The 24,159-nt window shown below is 50.3% G+C and overlaps 1 protein-coding gene across 1 annotated transcript in view; it reads right to left on the reverse strand.

Moving 5' to 3' along the window:
• Positions 1–467: 467 nt before the first annotated feature.
• The window catches only part of LOC123097288 (LON peptidase N-terminal domain and RING finger protein 1), a 42,422-nt gene continuing 18,730 nt past the window's right edge, over positions 468–24,159 (reverse strand). The window contains exons 13-18 of the mRNA XM_044518989.1: positions 4,988–5,037; positions 4,800–4,869; positions 4,145–4,220; positions 913–983; positions 768–836; positions 468–686 (exon numbers count right to left, since the gene is read on the reverse strand). Coding sequence (XP_044374924.1) covers positions 627–686; positions 768–836; positions 913–983; positions 4,145–4,220; positions 4,800–4,869; positions 4,988–5,037 — 396 coding nt within the window. The 3' untranslated portion in view covers positions 468–626. The remainder of the gene's footprint in view (positions 687–767; positions 837–912; positions 984–4,144; positions 4,221–4,799; positions 4,870–4,987; positions 5,038–24,159) is intronic.

Below are 24,159 nucleotides of genomic sequence, written 5' to 3' on the forward strand. Positions count from 1 at the left end.
CTCGACCGGCAGATTTGCATGGCTCCATTGGCCTCCTCTCTCTCCCAATCATGCCGGGAAGCATCTGTTTGTCTTCAATACCGTACAGGAGCTGAATGTGTTAGGTTCTGTCTACGAGATGCAAGAACTCGCTTAGTGCTTGAGGGCACCTGCTAGGCGACACGTCTTGCCACCATCCATCAACAATGGCTTGTTTCACTGTTCTCTCCCATGCCCTATTCTTAACTGCCGCTAATAAGTTTGGCAGGAGGTCTTGGATTCGCTCTTTCCACAACCACCAATATGTCCAAAACAGTGCCACCTCTCCATTTCCTAGCGTGCACTTGGTCGCCGCATTGTAGACCTGCAGGCGTTGTGCACTACATCCCTGAATCTTTTGAGAACTTTTGAAGCATCATTTCATACTGGACCCAACGCCCCTACAGGAATACGAGTGTTCCGCCAAACATCGAATGGTTTCACAATAATAAGAACAAGTACAAGAATTATATAGTTTTTTCTGCAGGTAAGAGAATATAAGAACATATATAAAGATCATAAGAATTTCACAAGCATCAGAATATGTGATAAAAGAATATTACAAATGAACATTGTTAGTCAATGGTTGTGAGCCAAATATAAATCCGTTACTGTAGACGGCAACCTTGTTCTGCATTGCCCAGCAATCTAAGGCTAAGAGATATTCTCTGCAGGGGCAAAAAATAGTGCAACATTAAAACATGATATCTCCCGTAAGGTTCCAATGCAAATTTAGCCTTGAAGCTAACCTCCCGAGTATCACAGAGGCGTAATAGTTCTAGTTTATCCGATGGCCTCAAATTAATCAAGTTGACAAGCTGCAGAAAAGACATAAGTACATGGCACCAAAGATATTATATCCTTCACCTAAGAATCTGCAGGAACAAGGCTTACCCAAAAACTGAACTTCTCAGGGTCCTGTGGTGCAGGAATGCTCTCAAGATCAAAGTGTCTTGCCCGGCCCACTGCATTCGGTAAAACAGGTGAAAGTAGAACACTGTGGGCATCGGTTGAGCACCAAACAACAAACACAGCTTTCTTTTTTCGCGAATACTCAAGTTGCGTATCTTTGCATTGATAGAAGAAGAGTTTACAGCAAGAGGTTACAACCACACGCAAGCCATGTACGCTAGAGGCATGATCGCGGGCGGTGGAGCAGACAGAACAAGGGGCTGCTCATCCCCAAAAACGCAAAAAGTCTAACTCTCGGGAATGATGTTGCTAATCCCTGCGGCGCCGGCCTTGGCCCATAGGCGCGCCTCGTCTTTGATGGCTGTGGTCAGGTGGGAGAGGGATGGCCGATCGTGGTCGAAGACACAACCGTTGCGGTGTTTCCAAATCTCCCAAGCAGTGAGGATGATGATGGAGGCAAGGCCTTTGCGAGCGGGGGTGGACGCATGGTTTATAGAGGTTGCCTACCAAGCTTGGAAGGGGGTGTTGCCATCGGGAAGGCTAGTAGGAGCTCGTGCCCAGGCCAGGATCTCGTGCCAAATCTGCCTGGAGAAGGAGCAGCCCGCAAGGAGGTGCTGCATGGTCTCGGGCTCTTGGTCGCAAAGGGCGCACATGTTGTCGTCAGAGAGGCCGTGTCGGAGTAGGCGGTCCATTGTCCAGCAGCGCTCTTGCATCGCGAGCCACATGAAGAACTTGATGCGAAGAGGTGCCCATGGCTTCCACGTGAGTTTCCAGTGATCGTCACCGCAGGACCCGTAGAAAAGGGCCTGGTAGCAGGAGCTGGCCGAGTAGAGGCCAGAGGCCATCCATCTCCAAGCAAGGGTGTCGGGGGTGGCCGAGAGCTCGACATGCCGGATCTGCCGCCAAAGGTCAACGTACTGTAGCAGGGCCGCTGGGCCCAGTGCTCCCCTGATGTCTTGAACCCAGGACCTAAGATGCATGGCCTCGCTAACGGTGCGAGATTTTCGTTGGCGTCGAGGCACAAGCGAGTGCACGAGGGGGGCGATCTCAGCCACCGATCTCCCATCGATCCAGTGGTCGCTCTAGAATTTGCAGCTGGCGCCGTTGCCAATGCGCCAGGTGGTGGACGCCCTGAAGATGGCGGTGACGTCGACCTCGTGCGGGATATGAAGGCGGCTCCAGGGTCTGGAGGGATCTGTGCGTTGCAACCAAAGCCATCTCGTACGAAGAGCGATTCCGGCGCGGTATAGATCGCGGATGCCTAGCCCACCGAGGGAGATGGGTCTGCAAACTTTTTGCCAGTTAACGAGGCACTTTCCGCCGGTCGCGTCCTTGTTGCCGGCCGAAAGGAAGCTCCGGATGATCCGATTGACCCGTTTGAGGATCGACTTGTTGAACGCGATGGCGATGAGGAAGTGTGTTGGGATCACGCAAAGGACATGGCGGACCAAGGCAAGCCTGTCACCTTTCGAGAGAAGGGAAGCGCGCCAAGTGGAAAGCTTCTTCTCGAGCTTGTGGACGACTGGAAGAAGGCTCGAGGTTGGTGGCTTGCGGATGGAGAACGGCAGCCCAAGGTATTGGATAGGGAAATGCTTGATCGGACATTGCATCTCAGCCCTGATCGTGTCAATGTGGTCATCACTGCATTGGATTGGTGTTGCGGAGCATTTGTCGAAGTTGGTGCGGAGCCCCGAGGCCACCCCAAACAACCGAAGGAGCTCGTGCACGGTGGCAATGTCGTGACTGTCGGGGTGGCAGAAAATGACGACGTCATCCGCGTAGAGTGAAATGCTCGAGGCCACGTGGCGTGTCGTGAGGCGCTGAAGGAGGCCAGTGTCGACCGCCTGGAGGAGGAGCGAGTTCAAGACATCAATGACAATGGTGAACAGCATGGGGGAGATGGGGTCTCCCTGTCTGAGGCCGCAAGCGTGGTCGATAGGAGGGCCAGGGTGGCCGTTGGTCATGACCCGTGTCGACGCGGTGGAGAGAAGGATTGAGATCCAGTCACGCCAACGGTGGCCGAAGTCGAGGTGCTGCAGGACCTGAAGCAGGAAGGGCCACGAGACGGAATCGAAGGCTCGGGCGATGTCGAGCTTAAGTAGCATGCGGGGGGTCTTGAGGTTATGGAGGAGGCGCGTAGTTTGTTGGACGAGAAGAAAGTTGTGGTGGATGCACCGTCCAGCAATGAACGCGCTTTGGTTCGTGGAGATCATCGAGCTAAGCCTTGGAGCGAGACGCAAGGCTAGTACTTTGGCGAAAAGCTTGGAAATCAGGTGGATGAGACTTATGGGCCGGTAGTCCGAGAGGGAGGCGGCATCTGGTCTCTTGGGGAGCATCGTGAGGAGGGCCTCGTTGAGCTTTTGGAAGCCGCGCCCGTTCAAGGTGTAGAGCTTGTCGAAGGCGTCACAAATATCCTGCTTGATGATGTCCCAGCAAGCGCGTAGGAACTCGGAGGTGAAGCCATCGGGGCCAGGTGCCTTTCCCGTTGGAAGGCTCTTCACGGCTCGCCAAATTTCGTCCTCAGAGAAAGGGGCCTCGAGGTCCAGGAGGTCGAAGGAATTGACGTGGAAGCTGGTCAGATCCAATGTGAATACTGACAGTGGTGGACGCACCTTAAGTCATGGGTCTATAAAAGCCCAGTCTTATTTGTAAGACCCCAAAATAAAGTAGAATCCCGAAAGATTTAGAAATATTTGAAGTTTAAGACAATAGACTATAAATATATGTATACATTGTCAGGATCCCGATGGATCTGACAAGGAGAGATCGGCAAGAACTCGGAATTCAACAAGATTCAGTAGAACAGTGATAAATTGCAGGTCAAAGAAGATAAAATGCTGGAATTTTAAGAACTGAGATAAAGAAATAAATGCATGATAAAATTTGGGTTTTGATTTCTTAGCTGAACAATGATACAAGGATAGCCTTATAAAGAATCTGGCCGGTACAAGATAACATCCCATGAGAAATGATGATAATGCCCCTAGATAATAAATCCTTAATACACCGTTATCCTAATACCCTGACATATATGCATAAGGTACTACGGGTTCCAAAGCCTAGCTTCACGACCTATGCATACTTGGTCTTATGGTTTGCCTAGCGTGCCTGAGAGTGAAATGCATCATACCCAGTTCCCATGGTACTTGAACTTTGTTCATCAGAATCACTAAATTGAAAAGGATATTCATGCAATGTATTCAAAATATCATACCAGGCCTTATGGTTTCTCTGGTACGCCTAATGTACGCCCTAGCCAGTTCTGAAGCCTCATTGGCCCTTTCAATTAGCTGCAAAGAATTAGATCAAATATACAACTCAATACAATTGTTGAGGTAGAATTATCTGTTTACCATTGCATTGTGGTTAAACATGCTATTTATTTTCCATTGAAGTGGAGATGATGGCATGATGCACGCAGAACAATAACCACAAACACAGAGAAAAGAAACCACAAACAAGGCATTAATTTCTTAATGGAACAACCAATTGCCACACAATGTACAAAAAATAAAATTCAGATGCCAAACCACTTTCCACAGTAAAATTATACTGGAAAAATTCGCATGCATGAATTATACTGGAAAAAAGTAATGTACGCCACTTTCCACAGTACTTGTAGCTTTTTGCAGTATTATGTATTTGTCACAAAACCACTTACTAAGAGCAGTTATCAGCTCTTGTGTAAGTAGATATGTGTATAAAGTTTGAGATGTGCTGGCAAAGAAATATCTATTTCCATATAGTTGTTTTCCTTTTACTTCTTTTGGTTTTAGAAGATAGAATGACATATTCCACCACAGTTGAAACTTCTTCAAGCACTTCTGGTAACAAAAGGAGATAAATTTGATAAGGTAATTAGTTTTTACATCTCTTCTCTCTTGTGATCCTTCTGGTAAAGAAACATCTTGGAACCATTCAATTTCAGCAACACGGTACCTACAATAAAAAACAACAAAAGTAAGAAATTGTCGAAAAGGGCTGGAACAAGACAACAGGTTCTTCCAGATAAATTATGCATCACATAAACATAGTATATAGAGCATTCTGGACTCACCCATCTTCATCCCAGGATCGCAAGATACGAAACCGTCGTGAACCTTCCACCTATGAACAAAAGAATTATTTACCCTCTGATAATAGCTTCAATTTTAAAATTTAATTGTTTTTGACAAGTCAATAAGAAAAGAGGCCAAACCCTCAAACTGATCAATATTGAGAAAAGTCCACATTACAACCCTAAACTAACCACTCGGTTCAGAGAGAAGTCCACATTACAACCTCGAATTAACCACGCTGTTTAATTTGTAACTCTGAACTTCGAAACCAAACCGGTGGACCAATACCCCAAACTTACCCTCTCTCTCTCTCTCTCTCTCTCTCTCTCTCTCTAGCTCCCGCATACAGCAGCAGCTGCCTCAGCCACCGGCGCTACGCCCGCCACCGTCAGCCACCGGCGACCTACAAACAGCAGCACTGCAGCTCTGCCGGCATCCCACTTGTCCCCATGCCCGAGTCCGAGCCCCTCACCACCACAGCCATAGCGGGCTTCCTGCAGATTCCTCCTGCAAAAAATAAGGACGCTGAGCATGGCGAGATAAGTCGGGCATGGCCGAGCATGGCATAGTCATCAGCAATGCGTGCACAAGGCCACGCGCCTGTGCTGAAGGACGCCATGCTCACCCTCAAGGATAACACAGGACAATGAGTCCAGGCCGAAGGCGGCGTTGCGGGCGCGCTTGCTGGAGGAGCAGAAAAGGCCCCGTGACTCCGCACGGACCAGCGGCAAGACGGCAACTAGAAGCGGAGCGAAAGCCCGTTGAAGCACGAAGAGCGGCGGCGGTTGTGCTGGCAACACGGAGCCTGAAGTGTCGTGGTACGGTTCGGGCCGGTCATATACGCGTCATGAGCGATAGGAGGTTACTGGCGGGCTTGACCACGGGAGCTGCAGAGCACAGGAGGAAGAGGTGCAGAGGCATGCATCCAACGCACCCGGCGCCTCGTAAGTTCGCCAGGATCTCCCTTAACAAGGCGCAAGGCCACGCCTTTTCCCCTCAATCAATTTGACCACAGGAGCTCACTTTGCTCGCCTCCAACCACGGTCGCCCTATCCAATTTTCTTCGGCCCAATCTTCGTCCGTACTGAGCAATTCCCTGCACCCCTGTTCGACTCCGTGCACCCAGGCCCCTCCTCTAACCTCCGTGGATCACCTATGGCCTTAATTTTGCAAGAAGAATCCACGGGGGCTCCAATTTTACGACCAGCGCACGCTTGCCAGAGCCGGTGCGGGTCATCGTGTCGCGCACCATCGAGATGGAGGCAGCGAAGATAGTCCTGTCCTGTGTGATGGTGGTGCCCATCACCGGCAACCACCCGTCCGTCTCCACCAACGAGGTCACCAAGGTGCTCCTAGATTCCTTCAAGCTCGTCGACACGCAACTTCACCGTCGACGTGCACCATCCCAAGGATTTCTTGATCCTCTTCAGCTTGCAGGACACCAAGGACCGCCTTGCCGGTGACCACTTCATACACTCACCCCGCTTCTCCCTGTCGATGCATCCATGGTGCAAGTTCGCCCACACCGGCTCCGACGAGTTTGAGTGCCACGTCGAGCTCGAACTCCGCGGAATCCTGGCCCAAACCTGGCACCTGTCGATCGCCGAGCACATCCTTGGGCAGAGCTGCTGGATCGAACACCTAAACCCACAAACCAGCTCCTACGCCGACCTCGCCATGTCCCGGCTGTCGAGGCGCACGCATGACCCCCGCTGGCATTCATCGCGCCGCCATCCTCGAGGTTGACGAACAGGTCCCTGCGCGCCTGAGTTCCGACACACCGACCATCCGGATGCTGGCCTACCCCATCAGGATCGCACTCGCTCGCGCCGCCATGATCAGGGATCCCCCACCCGCCGTGCTATCGGGTGTGGGCCCCGACGGAGACAGAGGCGCCGGCGGCGACCATGACCCGGCTCATGGCCGTCGCCCAGGGCCCGCACGCTGCCACGGGCACAAGCGCAGACGTACGGACGCGCATCCCTCCGGTTGCGTCGATGGCATGGTGATGGACGACCTGGCATGGCGTGCTGGCGGCCGCAACGCTCGTACAGACGGGGTGACCATATCCGCATCCGCACCGCCCACCGCCGAGAGGCACGCACATGCAGATTCTTCGGACGCTTGGAATCCTTGGAACCAACCAGGAAATCACCGCGGCAAAGATGAAGGCCTAGGATGACGTGTTCGCCGCACCTATACCGCTAACGGTCCTCACAACAATTGCCGCATTGGTTGATCGAGAGATCCCAGCATGCATGGCGTCGCTAGTGACCACCGCGGCGTGTGTCGAGTCGCCTGCGGGACTTAGGTCGCAGCCGATACCGTCTGCATGGATCACGGCCATAAAATATGGATATGGAACATGTGCAGCCTCAATGCACGGGCACAGCGCCATGCCATTCGAGCATTGCTAGACACCACAGGGACCTCGATTGTTTGCTTGCAAGAAACGAAAATGGCATTGATCTGTTCGTCGGTTGTCCTCGACACGCTTGGTGCAGAATTCGATGACTACACGTATCTTCCGGCACAGGGCACGCCGGGTGGCATACTTCTTGCGTGGAAGAGCAGGGACGTGACTATCACGAACCCATTGTTCACCACTAACGTTCTCACTGCTAAGATCTCCATGATCGCAGGCACGCCCTGGTGGCTAACTGTGGTCTACGGGCCACAAGACGACGCCGGCAAGATGGCTTTCTTACAGGAGCTCCACGATGTCAGGGCTAACTGCCCCAGGCCTTGGATGTTATGTGGTGGTTTTAACCTCATCCTCCGCGACGAGGACAAGAACATGGACAACCTCAACCGGCGCATGATGGGCAAGTTTCGCTGTCTAACTAACGATCTAGCGCTCCAGGAGATCTACCTCACCGGCCGGCGCTACACATGGTCAAACGAGCAGTCACCGTCGGCGTTGGTGCATCTCGACCGCGTGCTATGCACCTCGGACTGAGACGATGCACACGGCGAGTGCCACCTCCGATGATTCGCGTCTGTCGTGTCGGATCACTCCCCACTTCTGCCGGACTGCTCGCCAATGCCCAAGGCCCACCAATGATTTCACTTCCAGGAATACTGGCTGCGCTTCGAGGGAGACCACGAAACTGTGACTGCGGCCTGGGCATCCACTTACGACGCCGACCCTTTCCGCCGCTTGGAGCTCCAAATCAGTCGGGAACATTCAGGCCAAGATGGCTATCTCCCGCGAGCTAGCCTTGCGCTTTAACAAAGCCCCGGAGGACCGCACTCTCTCGCCCCCGAAGGACTGGTTACGCAAGCAGCTCAAAGTTTCACCTCAGCCTCGCGTCCATGGAGCGAACGATCACCCGATAGCGCTCCCGCATAGCCAATCTCTGGGACGGCGACGCTAACACAGCCTTCTTCCACCGGCAGTGCTCCTTCCGTCCGCAGAAGAACCGCGTCTTCAATCTCACCGCCAATGGCATGGTGTTCACGGAGCATGCCAAGATGGCTCAAGCGGCTTTCTCCCACTTTGACGCTCTGCTTGGCATAGCCGCAGAACGCGATCACACGCTTGACATGCGCAGCTCAAGTGCGACCTCACCGACCTTGACGCACCATTCAGCGTCGAGGATATCTGAGAAGCCGGCAATCGCCTCCCAGTATGCAAGGCGCCTGGGCCCGACGGGTTCACGGCTAATTTCTGCGCGTGTGTTGGGGCATCGTCAGGCAGGACTTCCTAGATGTGTTCCAGTAGCTCTTTAACCGGCGAGGCAGGGGGTTTTGCAAATTAAACCAAGCCCTCCTGGCTTTGCTACCGAGGCCGCTGATGCACACGAGCTGCGCGACTTCCGTCCGATCTGCCTCATTCACCTTGTGGCCAAGATCTTCGCCAAAGTCCTATCGATCCACCTCGCCCCCAAGTTGGATTGCCTTGTCAGCCGCAATCAAAACATATTCATCACGGGACGGAGCCTCCACGACAACTATGTCCTCGTGAGGCAATCGCTCAAGACGTTGCACTAGTTGGGAGCCCCGAGAGTGATGCTCAAGCTTTCTAGCCTAATTTTGTGTGTTTTTGTCCAATTTCAAAAAACCCCACAAGAAATAGCCATACCAAAAAATTTGTGATTTGTTGGTTTGATGATGTTTTGTTGAATTTGATCTGTGGATTTGTTGTGTTGCAAGTGGATCTATCTATTCCCCACCTCCCCACCACGAAATCCACCTAAAATCCCACAATTTTTCTTTCTCTCCACCATTTTCGTGTTCATCCCGAGCCCTATCCCGAGCAAGTTGACCTGCCCGGATCAGCCGGATCCTCTCCCGGATCTTCCGGCTTCCACTAACAGAACTGAATTTTTTGACAGAAATTTCAGCCACCGCCCACACTTCCGCATTACCACCTCTTCCACATACCACCACCGCTTTCCACAATCACCATCTCTTATCCGCTACCACCTCCGATTTTGACACGTTTGTTTTGAGAATTTGAGTTGCGGTTTCCGTTTCCTAACATGTTCGGCTACTTAGGGACGGTTCGACACCGACATCACCGCCGCTCATCTTCGCCACGGATCCGTCATCGACAACAACCGCTTTACCTTCGTGACACCATCAACCGTGAGCAAGGACGGTAACCTCGACGACATCTTCGGATACTCTCCCTTCCCATTGCATTGTTAACCCCGAGCCCATTTTTGCGTCACTTTCCTATCGAGACTAGCCATTTGAGTATTGCCGGGCAACGTTACTTGTGCACTTTAGTGATAATCGATCTGCACCTTCCATTGCGTGCATATATCATCGTATTGTTAGGAATAAGCAACTTGTATTCCCATGAGGCCATAGGCCGATATATATACATGTACAGGTGTGGAACATATGCAGGAAACCCCTTATACAACGGGATAAATACAAAGGGGTACATGACTTATATTATAACTCTAACACCCCCCTCAAACTCATGGTGGATGAACAACACTGAGTTTGGAGAGATAAAAGCCATGTTGTGCTCTAGTCTGGGCCTTCGTCAGGAAATCTGCCAACTGTAACTCGGAAGGCACATACTGAAGAGCAATAACCTGATCCTGCACAGCAGCGCGCACATAGAAAGCATCAACACCAATATGCTTGGTGAGCTCATGCTTCACAGGATCGCGCGCAATGCTAATAGCACCTGTACTGTCAGATAAGAGCAGAGTCGGTGTAGTGACAGAAACACCAAAATCCTGAAGTAACCACCGTAACCAAGTCACCTCTGCCGTCAAAAGAGCCATGGCTCGCAACTCAGCCTCAGCACTCGAACGGGAAACTGCAATCTGTTTCTTCGTCTTCCAGGCAATGAGAGAACCGCCAAGAAAAACACAGTAAGCAGAAAGTGAACGGCGATCAGAAGGATCACTAGCCCACGTAGCATCCGAATAGGCCTGAAGCTGTAAAGAACTGGAGCTAGGAAAGAATAGACGGTGAGAGATCGTGCCCCGAAGATATCGGAGAACACGAAGGAGATGACTATAGTGAACCGATGTGGGAGCAGAGACAAACTGACTCAGAATATGAACCGGATAAGAGATGTCCGGACGAGTGACAGCTAGATAGACAAGACTGCCAACGAGATGACGATAACGCGTCGGGTCAGGGAGAGGATCACCATCAGTAGCACGGAGGTGAACATTGAGCTCCATAGGAGTCTCAACAATGCGCTCGTCAGTAAGAGCAGCACGAGCAAGAAGATCCTGGATATACTTTTCCTGGGATATAAAAAAGCCATCAGAGGTAGAAGAGACTTCAATCCCAAGAAAGTAGCGAAGAGGTCCAAGATCAGACATAAGAAACTGCTCACTAAGACGGGCCTTTACAAAGGCAATATACTCGGGGTCATCCCCAGTGATGATCATGTCATCAACATAGAGAAGAAGAGTCCGACCACGAGGAGAAAGGTGAATAAACAATGCTGGATCATGAGCACTTGCTGAAAAACCAGCAGTAGTGACCACAGAGGCAAAACGCTCAAACCAGGCGCGAGGGGCTTGCTTAAGGCCATAGAGAGAGCGACGAAGACGACATACCATGCCATCAGGAACAGAATACCCAGGTGGTGGCTGCATGTACACCTCCTCACGCAGCTCACCATTAAGAAAGGCATTCTTAACATCAAGCTGAGATATAGACCAGTGGCGTGCAGAGGCAACGGCAAGAAGTGTACGAATAGTGGTCATATGGGCCACAGGAGCAAAAGTCTCGTCATAATCACGACCATGCTCCTGCTGAAAACCACGAGCCACAAGACGAGCTTTGTGACGCTCAAGAGAACCATCGGAGCGAGTCTTAACCTTGTAGACCCACTTACAAGTGATGGGACGGACTCCGGGAGGAAGAGAAACAAGATCCCAGGTACCAGTGCGTTCAAGAGCAGCAATCTCCTCTGCCATCGCAAACTGCCATTCAGGATGAACAACAGCCTGACGGTAAGAAGTCGGCTCAAGAACAGCAGCACCAGCGGTGGGAAATCCAAAGCGATCAACAGGCGGACGAGGACGAGAACGCAAGCCATAAGTAGGCTGAGAGGAAGAGGACGACTCATCCAATGAAGCATCCACAGGTCGTGAACGACGAGTGTAATGCTGAGGAAAAGATGGAACAATAGAAGGAGGAATCGCCAAGGTAGAATCGGGGGGTGGCGACGAAGAAGTCACCGGAGATGAAGGTGTAGAATCCGGTGACATGCTAGGCGAGGAGACCGGAGAAGATGGTGGCTGCAAATCGACGAGGGTGGAGAAGCAGAGGGAGTGGAACGAATAGGCACAGGCGCGACGGGGGTGATAGGTGAGTCAGGAAAAGTGAGGAAAGAGATATCCTCCACTGAAAAAATCGAGGAAGATGGGCGTGGGTAGAAAGGACGAGACTCATCAAAAGTCACGTCTCGAGAGATACGCATCCGACGACCGATAGGATCCCAACAACGATAGCCCTTATGCTCATCACTGTAGCCTAAGAAGACACACTCAACAGACTGAGCGGTCAGTTTGGTGCGTTCGCGAGGGGCAAGAAGAACATAGCAAACACAACCAAACAAGCGAAGCATCGAATAATCGGGAGAACGGTCAAAAAGACGCTCAAAAGGAACACCACCCTGCAAAGCAGCGGACGGCTGAAGGTTGATGAGATAGGCGGAAGTGGAGATAGCCTCGGCCCAAAAATGAGGCGGAAGAGAGGCGGCGATCATCATCGCACGAGCCGTCTCAAGAAGGTGACGATGCTTGCGCTCAGACACGCCATTCTGAGCATGAGCACCAGGACAAGAGAACTGGGCAAGAGTACCCTGCTCAGCAAGGACACCACGCAACATCTTAGAGATATACTCGCCAGCGGAGTCAGCACGAAAAACACGAATGGGTGAAGAGAACTGAGTATGAACCATGGCAGCAAAACGCTTATAAATAGACAACACCTCACTACGAGAAGTCATGAAATAAAGCCATGTGTAACGAGAGAAATCATCTATGAAAATAATATAGTATTTATGACCACCTTTCGAAGCGAAAGGAGCCGGACCCCATACATCAGAATGGACTAAATCGAAAGGACGCTTAGACACTGACTCACTATGTGAATATGGTAACTGAATCTGCTTGCCAAGACGACAACCCTGACACTCTAAAGAGACATCTCCTGAGACAGACCCCAGAAGACCTCGACGAACTAAAGACGATAACCGAGAACCACACAGATGACCAAGTCGATGATGCCACTGCTTGAAGGAACCAGTAACAGAGGCGACAGAAGCGGAGGGACTGGCGATGGTGGTGGCAGCGGAAGGAACATGAAGCCAGTCCAACTCCCAAAGACCCTGAGAATCACGGCGGCGAGGGCCAGCCCCAACCAGAGTGTGCGTGCGACGGTCCTGGACAGAACAAGAGTCAACATCAAGGATGACACGACAACCAGAATCAGTAAGTTGACCAGCAGAAAACAGATTCATGGTAAGTCGAGGAACATGAGCAACATCAGGAACAGAATAAGAAGGAGTGGAAAGATGGCCTCTACTAGCAACAGAAAGTGGAGTACCATCAGCAGTGAAGACATGAACAGGAGAATCCAGCGATCGAAGAGAGGACAAAGCGGAAGAATGAGAAGATATATGAAAAGAAGCTCCAGAGTCCAAAACCCATGGGGATGTACCTGACTGTGTAGAGGGCGGTTGCTCAGTGCGGGAAGCATCAGTCACAGAACCAGCAGTACCCGTCGAGGAAGAACCTGAAGCCGCGAGCAGACGCTTAAGTCTCAGAATATCCTACTCAGTCAAAGCAATGGCTGAAGCTGTCGAGGGAGATGACGAAGTCCCTGAGGAGGATGATCGCGCCTTGCGCAGGTGTTTCCGCTTTGTGTAGCACTGGGACTCAATATGACCATCATTGTTGCAGTAGTCGGCGACCTGAGCCTCCAGAAGGAGTGGGCAAGAGCGGCGGAGCACTCGAGCGAGAATGGGGCGGTGCAGCAGGTGGAGTGGAAGAAGCCCGAGTAGCGAGCACAGAGGGAACCTCCAGCAAACCAGCACCACGTAAGCGAGTCTCCTCAGCACGAATCTCTGAAAGCGCCTCCATGAGAGAAATACGGCCACGAGCAAACAACTGAGCACGCCGGGGCTCAAACTCCTTACGGAGCCGAGACAGGAACTCGTAGACGCGATGAAACTCCAAATTGGCCTGGACAGCCTGGCAGCAGGGGCAAGTACGACAACCAGCACTGCGGAGAGAATCAAGCTGGCGCCAGATAGCAGAACTCTGTGCATAAAAGTCATCAACAGTAGAGTCACCCTGCTGAAGAGCATGCTCCTGACGAACCACAGAAAGGTATAAGGCATCACCAGAGGGCTCATAGCGCTGACGAAGACAGGTCCACATCTGAAAGACAGTAGGAAGACCCAGAAACTCAGAAGCAAACTGAGGCAGAACACTAGCAGTGAGAACAGCTGCAGCACGAGCATCATCATCAAGCCACTGGGTGTAAACAGACAAAGCACCATGATACGTCTGAAGAGCCTCCTCATAAGCCAAAACCCTCTCATCATAAGCACGATCAGCAGTCTCATCAGCAAGCTTAGCCGCATCCTTGGCGGCCTGAGTAGCGTCCGTAGGAAGAACCAGTGGAGTCGGCGGAGTAGGGGCCACCGGAGGGACCGGACGTGGCGGACAGCAGACCTCGCCAGAAAGAACACCCCAGAGACGAATGCCACGCATGTGAATGCGCATGAAGCCAGCGAACTCGGTGTAGTTGGTACCATCGAAGATCACCGGACAGCGAGGGACAGCAACATAGCCCGATGCAGCAGACATTTTTTTTTAGCAAAGATCCGAAATCAGGAGAAAGCCGGACGAGGACGGCGGCTGGGAGCGGGATCTGGCACGGGATCCCGGACGAGAGGAGGCAGGGGAGGACGGGAGGTGGGTTGCGTGCCAGCGCTTCGGAACGAGGAGAGCAGCGCGGAGCGAGGAGATAGGCCTCGAAGGCGAGCTCCTCCACAAGGAGCGCAGGCGGCGGCCAGGCCTCGCACGCGACTAGGCGGCAGCTCCAGCAGGGGCCGCGCCGGACGGCAGGGGTGGAGGGAGCCTTCGAGCGGGCGGGAACCTGCGAGCGACGGCGGCTTCGAGCGGCTTCGAGCGAGAGGGAGTCTTCGAGCGGGAGGGCTTCGGCGGCTTCAGGCTTCGAGCGAGAGGAAGACGAGCCGGACTCGATCGAGACGGATCAATAGCACGAGTTGCAGCGTGCAAAAAAATTGATCTAGCTCTAATACCATGTTAGGAATAAGCAACTTGTATTCCCATGAGGCCATAGGCCGAGATATATACATGTACAAGTGTGGAACATATGCAGGAAACCCCTTATACAACGGGATAAATACAAAGGGGTACATGACTTATATTATAACTCTAACACGTATCATCTCTTGTGTTATCAATTGTTCCCGCATATACATCATTGCTACCTTGGTTCGAAAATTTCGCACAAGTGGCCAAAGGAAACTACCAAAAGAGAGAACTTTTAAGCTAAGAGAAAACAAAGAGCTTGTAAGCAATAGCCATAGCATCGCCACATTGCATATCAAATTGTCATATTCGATCATCTTGGATCATCGTGAGAGAATCACCGGGAGCCATACATACATAGCATACTTGGGATAGAAAGTAGATATGTTTTGTCTCTTATAGGTTGTGCACAAGTTTCGTATCCGCCTATTGAGCAATCGTGCGTCTCTCTAGAGTTGTGCAACAAGAGCATTTTCCGTGGATTCCACATTTTGAGCTCGTTCCTTGGTTGCACAACCCCATTTCTCTATCCGTGTGTGTGTTTCCGTGTGCCACATATTGCTTTGGTCTACTTGATTCACTTGCGAATTTGTGAATCTCTTTCAACATTATTGAATTTTGCCAACAATTGCATAAATTTTGTGCCACCATCCTCACCTAGCTACTCCAAAAGCTTTACTTGTGTAGGTGTGAGAATTGAGATCCGGTACCAATTGTGCTACTTCCATAATACTACATTGGGTGATCTTTGATCCATCTTCCACATTGGATAAGGTATATTTGGTCTAGTTCTTTGATTTCGTCCACTCACATATTTGCTTGAGATGATGGATAGGTCAAGTACTTCTACCAACCCACTCTTCATCGAGTAAGAAGAGGAGCCCAACAACTACATCACCAAGAATCAACTATTCTGCGTACATAGAGCTTTGCACCAAGCGAATGAAGCATTGGGCGACCGCATCGACCAACTCACCACCGACTTGCAATAATCCGAGCAACGCACAAGGGACTACCTTGACGACAAGCTATCATCGCAAATGGACGAGTTCCATGCTTTGATGGTCAACCGTTCTTCTACAACTTCGTCATCAAGACGGCGCCATTCAAGTCGACACTTTCCGGATTCTTCCTCGGAGTCTTCCATGAGCTCGTCTGCATCGTCACCAAGACCATGAAGATCATCAAGCTCCACAAAACCCGTTTCATGGCAATGGTTTACAAGACCGCCTTCGGAAACGTGAACGACATCGTCGTCAAGCAAATGATCCCATGGATCAAGAGCAAGCTCCAATACGCCAAGATCACCAAGTAAACCAAGATGGCGACGCACTTCAATAAGAGCAACAAAGCCGTGACGAACAAGCCTCGAAGCCCAACGTGCTCTAAATGAAGTGATAATTGGAGAGAACAATTGCTTGTATTGATCAATCAGGGTTACAGCGTTTATATATTACATGTACTGAACCGACTTGGGTTGGGGCTTTGACTATCCTACTCCAACACGCTGGCTATTCTAGTCCAATTCGGAAACATATCGCTAATACACCCCCCCCCCCCCGCGCAGTGTCAACGTCGGGTGTCACGATGTTGAGACTGGAGCGTATGTCGGTGAAGGGTGCAGTTGAAAGACCCTTGGTGAATATATCTGCAAATTGGGCACTTGTCGGAACATCGAGAACACGAACTTCACCAAGAGCAACCTTCTCACGAACGAAGTGGATGTCAATCTCAATATGCTTCGTGCGACGATGATGGACAGGATTGGACGCCATGTAGACTGCAGATATGTTGTCACAATAGACAATAGTAGCACGCTCAATCGGTCGATTTAGCTCAGCGAGAAGCTGGCAAAGCCAAATAGATTCGGCCACTGCATGGGTAACGGACCTGTACTCCGCTTCGGCCGATGATCTGGAAACTGTAACCTGCCTTTTGGACGACCATGAAACAAGATTATCACCCAAATAAACACAATAGCCGGATGTAGATCTTCGAGTATCAGGACAACCTGCCCAGTCCGCATCAGAATAAGCTGTCAAACTTGTAGGAGAAGAAGAGTTGATAAGTAAGCCATGGTCAAGAGTGCCTTTGAGATACCGTAGTATTCTTTTGACATGATTGAAGTGAGGAAGACGAGGATCATGCATGTATAAACATGCCTGTTGGACGGAGTAAGATATGTCGGGACGGGTAAGAGTAGCATATTGTAGTGCGCCAGTGAGACTACGATAGAGACTAGGATCTGGAACAGGATCGCCATCAGCCGATAATTTGGTTCCAATGTCGGCGGGCGGGCGTGAGGGCTGACAGTCACACATGCCAGCACGAGTTAATAAATCAAGGATATATTATCGCTGAGAAAGAAAAAGAGTATTAGTAGAACGAGAGACGGCAATGCCAAGAAAATGATGTAGGGTTCCCAGATCAGTCATAGAGAATTCACGGTTAAGCAATGAGATGATGTGGTGTAAGAATCAGAGGATGCGGTGAGAACAATATCATCAACATAAAGCAAAAGATAGGCTGTCCGTTCGGGGGAGCGAAAAATGAATAAAGAAGAATCAGATTTAGAGGATGTAAAACCAAGAGTGTGAATAAAGGTTGCAAACCGATGAAACCATGCCCGGGGTGCTTGTTTTAGACCATATAAGGATTTGTGAAGTAGACAAACAAGATCCGTAGAAGAAGGTTGCTCAAAACCTGAGGGTTGCTGACAGTAGACAGTTTCGTTGAGAGTACCATGAAGAAATGCGTTTTTAACGTCAAGCTGGTGAATTGGCCAGGAAGAGGAAACAGCAAGACTGAGGACAACACGAATAGTACTTGGTTTGACAACAGGAGAGAATGTCTCATCAAAATCAACTCCATGTTGTTGAGAAAAGCCTCGGCAGACCCAACGAGCCTTGTAACGCGCAAGTGTACCATCAGCATGAAACTTGTGCCGAAAAACCCATTTACCAGAGACTACATTAGCATTAGCAGGTTTAGGAACGAGAGTCCAGGTGTGATTTTGAGTAAGCGCATCAAACTCATCGCGCATAGCAGCAAGCCAGAGAGGATCAAGAAGAGCGCGCTTATATGATGTGGGGATAGGAGAAATAGTCGGTGTGGCGGTTAGGTTGAGTTTACGCACTGGAACATGAAAGCCGCGCTTGCCTCGAGTGCGCATGACGTGGTCATTTTGAGGGATTGGAACAGAAACTGCATGAGGAGGAATAGGAAGATCGAGTGGCGGTGAAGAACTAGAGGCCGGTGGAATCAGTGTGCTCCAATGAGTGAGGCTCGGTAGATGAAGATGGAGTTAACAAGACTGGAGGAGATACTGGGGAAGACGTGGGACTCGGGTCAATGGGTCTTTGGTCCATGGGAGGCGGAGAGACGTGCTCGGAAGAGGATGGAGAACTATGAGCTACAGGAGTATGTAAAAGAGGACTGGGCACATGAATAGATACAGGCGAGGAAGGAGTAGGCGGCGCGGTAGAGGAGGAGGTAGCAGCATAGGGGAAAACATGCTCGTCGAATTTTACATGGCGGGAAATTATGACACGTCCAGAAGAGGGATCATAGCAGCGAGAACCCTTGTGATCATCAGAAGGTCCAAGATAAACACATGGCAAGGAGCGAGGTTCGAGTTTGTGTAAGGTGGTGGCGGTGGTGTTTGGAAAGCATAAGCATCCGAAGACACGAAGGGAAGAATAGTCAGGATGGTCGAGAAAAAGAGATTGAAAAGGTGTGTAAAGAGGACACGTTTTGGTGGGTCGAATGTTTAAGAGGAAGGTGGCAGTACGGAGCGCTTCCGCCCAGAAGCGAGGAAGCGAGGCTTGAATGAGTAAGGTATGAAGAATGTCGTTAATGGATCCAAGAGATCGTTCGGCTTTCCCATTTTGGGGAGAGGTGTATGGGCAAGAGAAACAAAGAAGCGTGTCAATAGAGAGAAAGAAGGTGCGATTGCAAACATTATCGAACTCACGACCATTGTCACATTGTATAAAACGAATGGGAAGGCCGAAGTGGACAAGAGCATATTGGCGAAAATTGAGGAAGATAGTGTGAGCATCCGACTTGGCACGTAGAGGAAACGTCCAGATATAATGGGAATAATCATCAAGAATAACAAGATAATATTTAAAACCAGAAACACTAGGTACATGAGATGTCCATAGATCGGAATGTAATAACTCAAAAGGGAAAGAACTAGCTGTAGTAGACGTGCTAAAGGGTAAGCGAACATGTTTGCCGCATTGACATGCCTTACAAAGTTTAGAGTCGTGAGACGAGCTAGAGCTAGAAATACAGAATTCTTGAAGTAGGGATGATAGTGTATTTTTATTGGGATGACCCAGTCGGCCATGCCAAATATCAACAGAGGCGTGTAGGGCATGTGGAGTGGAAGAAGGCGCGCCTTGAAGAGGATAGAGATCACCCGAACTATTGTAGCGAGCGAGAAGCGTCACGGTGGTCAGATCCTTCACAGATAAGCCAAAATGGTCAAATTCCACAGAAACATAATTGTCAATAGTGAACTGTCGAACAGAGATGAGATTTTTAATCAAGGATGGAGCAACAAGAATATTGCTGAGGACAAAATATGTATTAGAATTTGGAATATAAGAGTGACCAGTGCATGTGATGGGGATAGAAGAGCCATCACCAACGATAATGGAAGAAAATTCCGAAGGAGAGCAGGATGACAGCAAATTCATATTTGAAGATATATGCGATGATGCACCTGAATCGAAAATCCAATCTGTACCTTCGTTGTTTAGCGTGAAGTTGTTCACGGCGGCAATGAATGCCGCTTGGTCCCAGCTTGGCGGCGAGGACGGAGTCGACGGTGCGGGGGTAGCCGACTGTGCCGATATGTACGGTAGGGCTAGAGGATCACCGTACGTGTAGGGTGTGGGAGTCGATGGAGCCGTGTAGCCATACGGAAGGCTGGGGTAGACGAGCGCCAGCGCAGGAGCGCCGTACATCAGCGAAGTAGAGTAGACTGGTGCTGGTGCAGGAGCGCCGTACATTGGCGGAGTGGTTGCAGTGTAGACTTGCGAAGGTGGCCGAGCTCCGAGCAGGCCGGGTGATGCGGAGCATCCGACGATCATCCCCATGTACACTCGAGCCTACGCCATTGGACCTAAGGTGAACCCGCTCCTAAATGCTTCTCCTTTCCATTCATGTGAGACATGGTTGCTACCTAATGCAAGGACACTACACATGCCTAGGTACCAAGGAGACCCTCTCGGAGATGCTCGGAAAGATGGACAAGTCCCCAAGTACAAGGATGAAGGAGCACGACGAGAGGAACCGGAGAAAGTCTACAGGCCCCGGACATCCGGCCCCTGAAGATGTCAACAACAGCAGCAGCCCAGCAACCGAAGTGCTACAGGGCCCGGACATCCGGCCCCTCCCGCAAGCCCGGACATCCGGCACCAGCCCGGAAATCCGGCGCCCATCACAGAACGTCCAGAAGCTGGATCTCGCCTGCCCGGACATCCGGCCCAGCGCCCGGACATCCGGCGTCTCGGGAAAGCCCGGACATCCGGCCCGTCGCCCGGACATCCGGCCCCTCCTGCCTGCGTGCAGTGTATCCAGGCCGAAAGCCCATGTACCCCTTCGCCCCTTAGACTATATATACTCCCCCTCCACCTACGTTTTAGGGTTAGCAAAGGATTAGCTCATATGTGAGATAGAGCTTTGCTCATCCATTACGGATCTACTCCACGAGAGAGACCGCGGCCCCTCTATGGAGAATATCCACCTTGGATTCAAGACCTCCTCACGGAGAAGACCCCCATCAAGACCTCCTTACGGAGAAGAACCGGTTACCTTTGTATCGTCCTTTGTTGGATTTGGATCTTGTATCTTCCCTTTGTGTTCATTGATCTAGCGCATGTGTGATCTATTCTTGTTGGTTGAGTGATTCTCTCGTGTTTTCCCTCGTGTTCCCCTTCGTGTCCTTCGAGTTCCTCTTTGGGATCCGCTCCTTTCGTGAAAGATCGGCCACCTAGGGTTCCGCCCTACATCATCTTGGTATCATGAGCCACGTTGATCACGAATTTGGAGCCTCCCCGTTGTGTTTTCTAGCCTAGTTTTGTTGATTTCTTCCCCAATTTCGAAAATCCCCACAAAAAATAGCCCCAAATTTTTTTTGTGATTTGTTGGTGTGATGATGTTTTGTTGGATTTGATCCATGGATTTGCTTTGTTACTAGTGGATCTAGCTTTCCCCCAATTTTCCCCACTTTCCATCCACGAAATCTCCGCAATTTTGCCCCCGAAATCATCAATTTCCGCCCACAAAATCGAGTTCCTCGAGTTCATCCTCGGATTTGGAGCCCGGACATCCGGCCCGTAGCCCCGGACATCTGGCTCCTGGAGCGCAATTTCGCGCGCGGTTCTGGACATCAGGTCCCGGAAATCCGGCCGGAGCCCCGAATGTCCGGCCCCTGGGATTTCAGCCTTCCCGTTTCACCGTTTTGACCGTAACTTTCACATCCGGAGTCCGATTTTCGCGTTCTTTGGCTCGTTGAGTAGCTATTGACATCCTCTATCCCTCTAGATAGGTCCCATCACCATTTGACTCCATCGAATTTTTGGCACTTTGGCATCTTTGCCTAGGGCTTCCACCATAACTTCCGCATAACCACCACTGACTTCCGCAACCTAACCAATTTTGTTCCCCTTTGCATTTGAGGTTGTTTGAGTTGTGATTCAAGTCTCCTAAGGTGTTTCGGCTACTTAGGGACGGTTGCTTCTTCATCAACCACCACCATAACTTCCGCATAGGCTTACCCACAATACACTTCCGCCGACCCAACTTAACCCAATTTTGCTTGTGTTGTGAGTTGTGTCTCCTAAGGTGTTTCGGCTACTTAGGGACCGTGCTTCCAACTCCGACATCGTGTATAGTTCACCACCTTACCCTCCACTTCCGCATTGTGTCTCAAAACCCATCATTGCATTTCCGCAATCCCATGGAGTTTCCGCAAAACCACCACTGCATTCCCGCTACCACCATTTGACATTTGAGATTTTGAGTTCGCGGTTTTTCCGTTTCCTAAGGTGTTTCGGCTACTTAGGGACGAGTCTCCATCATCTTGGTATCTACATCAAGAATACCGCTACTCATCATCGCCTCGGACGGTAACCTCCATATCATCTTGGTATCGTGGTATCCCTCCATTGTATATTCCCTTGCACATTGCATTGTTAACCCCTAGCCCATTTTGCGTCACTTGCCTATCGAGACTAGCCATTTGAGTATTGCCGGCAACGTTACTTGTGCACATTAGTGATCTATACCTTCCATTGCATACATACCATATCATATTGGTATCATATCATCCCTTGTGTCACAAGATTGTTCCCGCATATACACAATTGCTATCTTGGTTTGTGCATTTCGCAAAGTGGCCATACACAAAAAAAAAAAGAAATAAAGCTTTTAAGCAAAAAGAGAGAGCAAAGAAGCTTGTAAGCAATAGCCATAGCATCTTACCACATTGCATATAAGATTTTCATATCCGATCATCTTGGATCAAACACCGGGAACCATACATACATAGCATACTTGGGATAGAAGTTGATACATTTTGCATCTTATAGGTTGTGCACAAGTGTCGTATCCACATATTGAGCAATCGTGCTAGCGTCTCTCTTGAGTTGTGCAACACGAGCGTTTTCCGTGGATTTCACATTTTGTGCTCACTCCTTGGTTGCACGACCCCATTTATCTATCCGTGTGTGTGTTTCCGTGTGCCATTCATTGCTATTGGTCTACTTGTTTCACTTGCGAATTTGTGAATCTCTTTCAACATTATTGACTTTTGCTAACATTTTGCATCAAATTTTTTGTGCCACTATCCTCACCGAGCTCCACCATAAGCCTTACTTGTGTAGGTGTGAGAAACCGACAAGAATTTGTACCAATTGTGCTATTTCCTTGTTACACTATTGAGTGATCATTGATCCATCTTCAACATCGGTCAAGGTACATTTGGTATCGTTTTTCTCTTTCTCCCACTCATATTTGCTCCTCTTTCTCCCACTCATATTTGCTCGAGTCTTGTGATGGATAGGCAAGGCATTTCATCTCCGGTCTTCGACAACAACGACGGCGCGAACAACTACATCACCAAAATGTCCATCTTCGGACTACAACACGAAATGCAAGGTGCACAATCTACCTTGCGAGAGCGCCTCGACAACCTCGCCATCGACATACACCACTCCGAAGCAAGGAAAAGGGACTACATCGACACCAAGTTGGGCGAGCTAAAGGATCAACTACGAAACATGGTGGCCGACTACAAGTCTTCTTCCCCTTCATCATCCTCAAGGCGGCGGCGAGCAAGTCGATCATCTTCGGAGCGCCCACGCGATGCAAGCGCAAGTCGTCCACGTCCACATATACATGGCGACCACCATCACATTCGTGATAAACATCATCATGAAGGGCAAGTCACCTCCAAGCATCTTGTGCACGACGACGAACGACATCTACTACGAGCTCAAGTGCGAAAACGACACCATCATCATAAAGATGCTCCACAAGCGCAAACGTACAAGTCCCAACAAGCCCTACTTCACGCCAAGTCCAAACTTCATGAGCATAAGAGAAGACCGCGAGACGAGCACCAAGACGAAGCTACGGCTATAACAACCACTTCGGCATCTTCGCCAAGTGCTATGAAGGCATCTTCGCCTTTGGACGTACGGCATCTTCGCCTACTTCCCATGAGTTCGCCTACATCGACATTTTCAACAACAAGGCGACCACCTACGAGCGAGGGCAACACTTCCATCTTCGGAAGCCCCTCAAGGAAGATGTCCGAGCATGGAAAATTCCCTTCGGTCATGGAGACGAGCTACGAGGTGCCACATCATATGGGCCTCCAACAACAAGACGGCGACAAGAAGGTCGAGCAAGGGCCATCCCCTTCGACCACGGCCACGAGCATGAACCTCTTCAACAACACGAAGACGGCGCCCATATTGGACTCATACTCCGAGTCAAGCTACGAGACCGCACATGAGACCTTATCTTTGGTCTTGGAGGAGAGTGATGATGTGCCATCTTCGGCCTTCATCCACGGCTACGACTACGACATGATTGAGCATGGAGACATTTGCACCAACATCTCTCCGACACCCACATATCATGCCCAATTGCCATGTGAGGAGAGCCACCAACCCATGAGTGAGATGAGTGGCTCCAGCATATGTGACATTGAGTGCATTTCCTATGAGAGGATGAGTGTGACCACCACTAGCCCCACACTTGAGAGCATACCACACATCCTATGTGAGGTTGAGAGCCATTTGAGTGACTCCACCAACCATATGAGTGAGAGCATCTTACCGGGAGTGAGTGAGCCACAACACTTAGTGAGTGAG

This window comes from Triticum aestivum, chromosome 4D (genome assembly GCF_018294505.1).
Source record: "Triticum aestivum cultivar Chinese Spring chromosome 4D, IWGSC CS RefSeq v2.1, whole genome shotgun sequence".
Taxonomy (NCBI): Eukaryota; Viridiplantae; Streptophyta; class Magnoliopsida; order Poales; family Poaceae; genus Triticum; species Triticum aestivum.